The 10,037-nt window shown below is 32.0% G+C and overlaps 1 protein-coding gene across 9 annotated transcripts; it reads left to right on the forward strand.

Annotated features, from left to right (window-relative positions):
• Nucleotides 1-145: 145 nt before the first annotated feature.
• Nucleotides 146-6,724, forward strand: LOC142618083 (beta-glucosidase 17-like). 9 transcript variants are annotated; one of them, XM_075791055.1, is made up of 13 exons: nt 146-1,177; nt 1,285-1,354; nt 2,344-2,402; nt 3,251-3,326; nt 3,474-3,551; nt 3,660-3,747; nt 3,836-4,088; nt 4,386-4,501; nt 4,812-4,915; nt 5,261-5,313; nt 5,407-5,509; nt 5,596-5,698; nt 6,466-6,724. In XM_075791055.1, exons 1-13 carry the CDS (start codon nt 1,013-1,015, stop codon nt 6,677-6,679), a joined length of 1,482 nt encoding a protein of 493 aa, XP_075647170.1. In that variant the 5' UTR covers nt 146-1,012; the 3' UTR covers nt 6,680-6,724. The 9 variants fall into 9 exon arrangements, with proteins under 9 accessions (XP_075647170.1, XP_075647171.1, XP_075647174.1 ...); XM_075791056.1 differs by having other exon boundaries at nt 5,282-5,313; XM_075791051.1 differs by having other exon boundaries at nt 147-1,177; nt 4,812-5,029.
• Nucleotides 6,725-10,037: the final 3,313 nt, after the last annotated feature.

Below are 10,037 nucleotides of genomic sequence, written 5' to 3' on the forward strand. Positions count from 1 at the left end.
CTTTCCCACCACATGTCCTACCTTTACACGTTGATACTTCACCCACCACATATTTTGAAGTCTTACATCCGCATCTTGTTTAATTAAAGGCTCTGTACTTCTAGTTTCATCTTTCACTTTCTTTACAATTTTTCATCTCTTTGCCTTCAATACTCTCCCTCTCTCTCTCTCTCTCTCTCTTTCGTCAGTATATGTGCATCAGTGCAAGTGCAAGTCTGCAAGAGCTACAGGAAGCGAAGCTCTTAAACTGAAGCGGACAAATTGTACCTGCATCTCTTTGGTTTGGACTTTCTTGGTTCTTCCTCAACTGTGTCAACTCATAAATAGTAAATTTGATGTTTTTGGTGTCTTAGGCTTCATAGCTTTAGACTTAACCGCATATTGAGAGTCAAAATCTCTCTTCTTTTAAAATTTGAATCAAAATCCCTATTTTTTTTTTTGGGTAAAAAACGTAGTGGCTGAAGTGTTAATGAACAAAGCAGCTTAAAACCGGTTTAACCGTACCGGTTTACAGTTTTTCGGTTAAATAGGTGGTTTTCCCAATTTTTCATTTTTTTCTTAATTTCAGTTTTTAATAATAACCAAACAAGATTGAGGTCCGGTTTTGGTTGAACCGGTCGAATCAATTAGTCCGGTTTTTAAAACCATAGTGATAACCTACCCTTATTCTTTCTAACATCATTTCCATTTATTTTATTTTATACCAGATATAGATTTTAGTCTAACCTAATAGGACAAAATTTTTAAGGGTAAAGCAAAATTTAATTGCAATATTTAAGTGCTAGTTCTTAAATTTTTCTTTTAAAATTCAGTTATATGTTTTTACTTTACTAGAAGTACACTTTTAGCCTTGAAAAAAAAGTCATATCTCTAAATTTAAAGAGAACAACACACAAGCTATTTTACCCGAGTCTTGTCCCTAACTGTGTGTGTGTAGACTTGATGTCTGACTCTTGTCTGTCCCACTATATAAGTGTGCTAATTATACTTTGCTTGGCTGCCGGAAACATTCATGGGGAGTTGGAGAAAGTCAAGCATGGAAGTAATTCATCATCATCACCATCTCTTTTTGTATGTGCTGCTTTTTGTAGTCTATTTTTTCTCTTGCACTGAAAGTCTTAGTCGGAGTGATTTTCCAGCTGGTTTCATATTTGGAGGGGCCTCAAGTGCTTACCAGGTACATTTGTCACTGAACTAACACTAATATTTACATGCTTTCTACACTAATTCCCTATGTTCTTATACCCATATTATGTTGGGGGTTCTCTTAATTTCAATTGGAAGTATGAAGGGGCTGCATTTCAACATGGAAAAGGACCTAGCATATGGGACACTTTCACCAGAGAACATCCAGGTCTCTCTCTCTCTCTCTCTCTCACACACACACACACAAACACAGACACACACACTTCTGTGAATAAGCAATTCTATTTATTGAAGCAATGCTTAAGGGTCCTATAAGATAAGCAACCCAAATGAAAGTGATAAGACTAGATCAGATTGAAGTTTGTAAGGATTACTCCTATCTCATTTGTAACTGAATGTATTGTACTTATCTAAAACTCTTCTCATCTGTATCTAATATGTAACTACTGAGTCTATAAAAATGAAAGTAAAGACCACACGTCAATTGGTGTGGAGCACAACATTATTCAAAGGCTGCATAGTGCTTTGTGGTCCTCCAAAGGCTGCATAGTGCTTTGTTTTGGATTAAAATTTTGGCTTTTAGGTAAGTAGACAATGAGCTCCAAAGACCAAATTAAAGAAGATTTCTTTCAGTAAGTCAGCTTCATCATCTAATTGATTTTTTGCTAGGTTGAAATCCTCCAAATTGGTGGGTAATGAGAAAGGAAAGAACCTAATCCACCCAAAGATAGGATGTATTGACCTTTGGGCCAGTGAACTTTTATAGTCAATAGATAATTAAATATTAGAATAATGCAAACCCATCCTATATATTAAGGTGAAATTATTTTTACCGGGTGTATTAGACAATCTTCGTACATAAAATGAACGTTAGATCTATACATAGAGTATAGTACATGGGGTTTTACGAAAAAATGGATTCTTGTTAATTATTGTTTAATTGCAAATTTCTCCTTTTATTTGTAATCTTGTAGGGTCTTCCCTGGCAAAGAAAATGGGCTGTCATACTCACGTACTTAGTATAGCGTATTTTATAATCAAATGGGTGATCAACATACGTGACATAAAACTTTTTGTAATTAAAATAAAATTCGCTTTTTTCTATGTATTCTATAGTTTGATGTATAATATTTTTTTTAAGTGTATCACCTAACTCACTAGAGACAATTTTTTGAGAAATTTATGGTGTCGTTACAGAAAAAATTGCAGACCATACCACCGGAGATATAGCTGATGATTTTTACTATGTTTTTAAGGTATGGTTAATTCATGTTATTGTATTTTATTGGTTTCTATAATTTTGCCCCGCTTCGCCCTATACTAGTTTTTCCCACCCCACAAAGGTGGTGGGGTGGGGATGAGGCAAGACTTTAGCCTCATACTATAGAGCAGGGCAAAGATAGGTCTAGACTTTTTAGACCCGCCCCACCCCACCCTGTTCCCATCTCGCCCTGCATTAATAAAGGTTTTAATTGTAAATTTTTTATACCCTAAAACCTTATTATTTAAACAAACATATTAATATTGACTTATTTTATTATATGCAACGTGATTCTCTACCTCTATTTTGTTATGTGTTATACTATGAGATTTTAATTTTTGTTGTGATATTGTCTTATTAAACACTTGGATAATATTAATTAGCTTTTGCTAAAATTTAGCTTAATTTGATGGGATAAATTTAGTTGTAATTTTAAGTACATTTTTATTAAGGAAACATGTTTTATTAAAAAATAATAATAATGGTTTGGAGAAAATTAACAAAAAATAGAGTTTTACAAGGCAAGGTAGGACTATTCTGGGCCCCAAGAGGTAGGGATGGAGCAAGAAAATTTTCTTGTCATGCAGGGCGAGGCAGGGTTGAGGCAAGACTAAACCATATGGGGAGAGGGTGAAGACCCCATCATTCTACCCCACCCCGCTTTACCCCATTCCCATCCCCATTTCTTACACGTCAAAAAGAAATTAAAAAAAAAAAAGACTATATCCCTAGATACCCCACATCCACTATATTGCAGTTGAAGCTTGAAACGATGTTTTCTTTCTTTTACTTTGGCTTTTCTTTTATGGATTAAACTAATGAAAAGACAGAAAAATGTTTCAGGGGGACATAGCTTTGATGAAAGAAATTGGTTTAGACTTCTTTAGGTTCTCCATCTCATGGACCAGAATACTACCTAGTAAGAGCATTGCCTAACTCAACCTTTGCCATTTTTTCTACTGAGAACCTGCAAAAACATGTAATTTTTGGGGAAAAAATATCTTTATTTGGTATTGTATTCAAAGTAACATATAATCCTATTTATAAAGCTTAATTTTGTCCTCAGAGGGAAAAATCAGTGGGGGAGTGAACCAAGAAGGGATCACATTCTACAATAACCTCATAAATGAGCTACTATCTCAAGGTTGAATTTCCCTCCCTCTCATATGCTTCTCATAAAGCTAATATTTTTTTTATTTTTTTATTATCAATATAGGTCTCTTCCTAATATCGACTATAATTAATTAATCAGGTTTAAAACCTTTTATAACTCTATTCCATTGGGATGTTCCACAAGCCCTTGAAGAGGAGTATGGTGGATTCTTGAGCCAAAACATAGTGTAAGTTTTGAAGCACACATTAAAGCTATTATGAAATTAGTATATATGCAATTTGATCAATCAACAATCCATAAATGCCTATAATTAGGGATGATTATCGGAACTACGTGGATGTCTGTTTCAAAGAATTTGGTGATAGAGTAAAGTATTGGGTCACAATTAACGAGCCAAATTCATTTACCATTGGGGGCTACGTAACAGGAATTGAAGCACCTGGTCGATGTTCTAACCATATCGGAAATTGCACATATGGGAACTCCGGGATAGAACCCTATATAGTGGGACATAATTTACTACTTTCTCATGCAACTGCTGTGAAATTATACAAGGAAAAGTATCAGGTATGTGCTTTTAGCAATTATCAATTTAAAGAGGATATATCAATTTATGACTCACTAATTAATGAGCCATGTGTGTGTGAGACAGACATTGTGTTAGCAATACTGGGTTGTGCTTTAGATTACAAAGAATACTAGCCTTGGTTGATTTGTGCTATTAGTACCTAGAAAACTATCCTAATCCTTCTTAAGCTAAAATGACATAATCTACTGTGCTTCATATATATTCTTAATAAGTTAAAAAGAAGGTTAAGAATATTGCAAAAGTTTTTTTTCATAATCTGAATTTGAATTTTGTAGGAATCTCAAATGGGAGAAATTGGCATTTCAGTACAAAGTTATTGGGATTTGCCTAAATACCAAACAGTTGCTAGCATCAAGGCTGCCTTTAGAGGTCTTGATTTTAGGTTTGGATGGTAAGTTTTATGACTTAATTTTATACTAAACTCAATAATTCCTATAAATAGACGCATTTGTCTGCAAACATATTTGCAAAAGGCAAGTATTTTTGGCTTGAAGTAAAGTTAGTTAAGAGACGCATTCTAAGCCATTCAGCAATAACCAACAACAACAACAACATTAGCATTCTAAGTGTAACTACGATTAGTTAATTTTGTGACAAGTTACAATCTTAAGATTTTAGATTAATTAAGTAGTTAAGGTATTGTCTCAACATATTGTATCAAACCCTTATAAGAAGACTTATTATTGCTATTATTTGTGTAGGTTTGTTGATCCAATTATTTTTGGTGACTATCCTGAGATCATGCGAGTTTTGGTGGCAACTCGACTACCTATATTTACTGAATCGCAATCCAAGATGTTAAAAGGTTCTCTGGATTTCCTTGGAGTAAATTACTATACTGCAAGATATGCTGATGACTCTACATCTTCTAGTAGCGTCAACCTAAGTTACACAACAGATAGCCTCGTAAATTTGACCAGTTAAGCTCAAAATCCATAACCTTGATTTATATATTGGGTGATGCAAAGAATATGTATAAAAAATTTTAAAAAAAAATTGATCATTAGTTATCAAAAAGTATTCTAGGCATTTATTTTGTTGAAATGACATAAATTATATTCGTTGTCCCCTCAATTTGTAAATCTTTTGTTGTTAAATTGGTTGTCACTTTTTCATTTTCCTTATATTTTTTTTCCTAACACTCATGTAGTCACTCTATTCAATGCCACAGCGGAGAAGGATGGCATTCCTATTGGTCAACCAGTAATCTCTCTCACTCTCACCCAATGTTTGAATATAAATAGTATTCTACTCCTTGTATATACTAAGAAAACTATATAAATAATGGTTTTGTAGACCGCTGCTGATTGGCTGTTCGTTTATCCAAGAGGAATTCGAGAACTTATGCTATATGTGAAGAAAAAATATAATAATCCACCTATTTACATTACCGAAAATGGTACGAAACTATCTTCATCCTTCAATTTAATTGAAAATAGTTATCTGATTTTAAATCAAATACATGTATACATTTATACTTTTCAGGAGTTGATGATAATGACTCATTGCCAATTCAAAAGGCTCTCAATGATAGCTTGAGGATAAAATACTACCATTGTCACCTATCAAATCTCTTGAAGGCCATAAGGTGAGTGACTTTTTGCATATAGTGTGTGTGAAGGAATTGTGGACTTCGAAGCACATGCAAAGGATTCCATAAATTATGCCATTATGATGACTGAGCTATTACTTGAACCCTAATATTGGGTATATTATATATGTGTGATTAAGGAAATTCTATAATACCAATGCTTTTTTAGATATGGTTTCTCTACTGATAACGTGATTTCACTTTATAGTAATTTTGTCACATTCGTTATTAACTCACATCACATTGAGCATTAACTTATATTCTAATATTTTATTTTTATTTTTTATCTTAAATTATGATAAGTTCAATTAAAATAGTGTTTACCTCAGTCACATCACATAGTAACTTTTTTTATATAATAATTTCAGACATGCAGTAATAAGGTCACCCATGATGGTAATTTTATTATAATCACATGTCACATAGAACGGTAAAATCTGTAATGGGTATCATACCTCCAAAAATATTGGAGGGACTAGGGACCCATGTGAGTCAAAGTTCCCCATAAAAGTAAAATAAACAAATTTAAAAAATAATATGTAACTTAATTAGACCCAATGCTAAAAACTTTTATTAATGGTTACTTTAGCAATATGTAAAGATAAGATTAACACTCCCACTCTTTTTTTTTTTTTAATCAAAAGCAATGCTCTTATTCTCATATTGGAAACTGATAGAATATATATTACATTTTACCACCCTAAAATATCATGATTGTGTGTTTCAATAATTCTAAGATATATATTAACGTTTTGGTTTGGCAGGGCTGGGGTTGATGTGAGAGGATACTTTGCGTGGTCATTTCTTGATAACTTTGAATGGGAATCTGGTTATACTCTTCGATTTGGCATCACTTATGTAGATTACAAAAATGGGTTGACAAGATACCTGAAAAGCTCTGCCTTTTGGTTTAAAAATTTTCTCCAAAAGGAAAATGTCATCCGAAGCAAACCTTTGTTGTACCATGATAGTAATTGAATTTATAGCAACTGATTTGTTAATCATATTATTCCCATTACAACTTGCATGTGCTTACCAGGTACATATGTCACTGAACTAACACTAATATTTACATGCTTAAATCTTATATGGTATATATTCCAAGTAACATGTAATCCTATTTATAAAGCTTAATTTTGTCCAAAGAGGAAAAAGTCAGAGGGGGAGTGAACCAAAAAGGGTTCACATTCTACAATAACCTCATAAATGAGCTATTGTTTAAAGGTGAAATTTAACTCCCTCACACATGCTAATCATAAAGCTAATCTTAATTTGTTGTTTAAATATATGCCTCTTTCTAATATTGACTACAGTTAATTAATCAGGTTTAAAACTGTTTTAAAACTCTATTTCATTGGGATGTTCCACAAGCCCTTGAAGATGAGTATGGTGGATTCTTGAGCCCAAATATAGTGTAAGTTTTGACGTACACATTAAAATCTATTATGCAATTAGTAAATCTGCAATTTGATTAATAAACAATTGATCAATCTCCTATAATTAGGGATGATTATCGCAACTACGTGGACTTTTGCTTCAAAGAATTTCGTGATAGAGTGAAGTATTGGATCACAATTTGATTAATAAAAAATTGATCAATCTCCTAGTCATTGTTCTAACTATGTCGGAAATTGCACGTATAGGAACTTCGAGATAGAACCCATATTTATTTTTTGATATGGTGTTAGGGCCATATTTTTCATGTGTCAGTATATTATTTGACAAAATGCACTTTACTTGTATTTGAGTAGTTCTAAGTAGATTCTAGAATATCATGAAGTATGTCTCTTAGCTATAACAATTGGTATTATTAAAAATACAAAGACTGCACAAAGAAACAAGTGAAAAAAGCTGAAAATAGTGAATCTCGACACAATCTTGATACAAGGTTTCTATCAAGAATTAATGAAACAACTCGATAGCTTTTGATCTATCGAGCTTCGCGGATCCCAAATTTTCAAATCTGTTTTTTGGCCCATGATGACTTGGACTTCTAGGGTTTCATTCACCAAAGTTCTAAGGGATATAAAAGGTCCATTTTGTAGCAATCATCATACACAGAGACTCAGTTAGTGAATCTATATACTTATTGTGAAGTTACTGCATTTTTATGCGCCTTAGGGTTTTGTGATCAAGCGTTTCCTTCTATACAAGTGTATGGAAGAACTTTGCATCCAATAACAAATTTCAAGTTGCTGGGAGTTAGTCACATACTAGGATCCATGTAAAGGGAAGAAGTCTCTAGAAAATTAAGAACAATTGAGGATTGACGTAAGGATTGAACTAGTACGTTGGGATAGGCCAAGTTTGGGGTAAGATTTCTTATACTTATAATCTTTTGATTTTGATTTGTGATTCTTGGAAGTGGTGACTTAAAAATTACCTGATAAAGTTTTTGACTTGTGAGAGGTTTTCCTCATTAGTCAGCAAATCACAATATTAATTTCATTTCTGCTGCAGTCTAGTTTATTTGGTGTTGTTCGTGCCTTTGCTATTTTGCATGTAATTTGACCTAATTAATCAACTTGGGTAATTGAATTAATTAACTATAATCCATTTATAACCCCAACATATGGTATATATACTATACTATTAACAAGGTTCCACATGACATTTTTTTTATCACATCTATTAGTAACTCACATCACGTTAAGTAGTAGCTGATTTCATTTTTGTTCCCATCTTAAACTAGATAAGGTCAACTAAGATAGTGTTTACCTCAAATCTAATGGTAAGGTCAGTCATATATGAAAGCTCAATAGTAAAACTACTAGGGCTTGTTTAGACCCCCAATTTTAAAATTACATTTTAATTGCTTTTAGGCTACTCAACTAGATGCGGAATAAGAGTAATTAATGTGCAATTAATTGGGACTACTACCTAGTGCATGGACATACATAATTAGAAATTAAGTATAAAACACAAGGAGTAAGAGAAGAAAGATACAAACACAAGATAACATGGTGATGTGTTATCAAAGAGGAAAACCGTAGTGCTCAGCATAAAGACCTCTTCGCAACCCTCCATGCCGAATCAATCCACTAGTGTATAAGTTGGAATACAAGAATTACAATATAGGCCCTCCAAGCTTATAGACTACCCTCAATACTTAGACCCTTCTAGTCTCAGCTACCAACAAAGAAGATATATATACAGAGTTTAGCTACAAAATTGGTTGTAGCCTTCTCAATTAAATAAAAATTACTACATATTTTGAAAATCTAACCGTTTATTTACATGTTCTTTACTCTCTTAATATACATGTCAAATTTTGTGTCAATCGAATATTATTTACTATGTGATCCATAAGTTTATATTTTATGCATAATTTTAAACTACAAAAACTTGCAATTTAAACAATTTGTTGATGACATAGCTATTTATCTTTAATTTTCTAAAAATTTTGCAACTTTAGAGGTTATAAGAAAAAGATGTAATCTAATGATGTATTTGTCAAAATTCACCTTTAATAAAAAAATATTGAATAAAGTTGTAGTCTTAAGTTATAAACAATGTTGTAACTAAATTTTGTCATATGTATATCTTTTGTGGTTAGTTGGAGCTACGAATGCATGCAGCTAACGTTCCTCGTACTATTCCTAACCATCCTGTATGATTTAAGGTTTTTGGTAGTAGGTAGCGATGTGCTATGGAAGGAAGGTATTAAAAAATAATTATGAGAGAAAAGTAAATAATTAATTATGATAAAAGTGTATTACTATTATAATCCACGGGATTTTATCGGAATTTGATAGATATGCAAATGAAAATTGCATCTTTGTTGACTATTACAATTTCGCGTTCAACATACTCCAAGTGGGGGATCCAAGATTGGATGTTAGGGGAGGCAAAATTTATAAATGACAAATTCACACACATGCATATGAATGAGTACTTGAGACCAATTTAATTTTTATTGAAAAACAATTATGTGATTTAAGTGATTTAAGTGATATTTTAATGCATAGAAAACAAAATCATAGTTGTTATATTGTGTTTATCTGTAGGTGTTTATTAAACATGCATAAGCCATCTAGTATTTTTTTTTTAAGAGTTAAGATTCCACTTACAATTCATTTGAAAGAACTTTTTTGATTGTTAGACTGACTTTAAATACAACTCATATAAATTATGATATTTTTGTTAATATAGACTCTTAAAATAATTAAATTGTAATATTTCTAAAACTATATTGTAAAATATATATTTGAAATTTCATAATTAACTTTAAAATAATATATATCATTGGAGTTTATTATGCTATCATTTTTATATTTGATTACTTATATACAAATCTACATGAAGAAGAATATAATGTAGTATATTAAGAATTTTT

The sequence above is a fragment of the Castanea sativa genome, chromosome 11 (assembly GCF_040712315.1).
Source record: "Castanea sativa cultivar Marrone di Chiusa Pesio chromosome 11, ASM4071231v1".
Lineage (NCBI taxonomy): Eukaryota > Viridiplantae > Streptophyta > Magnoliopsida > Fagales > Fagaceae > Castanea > Castanea sativa.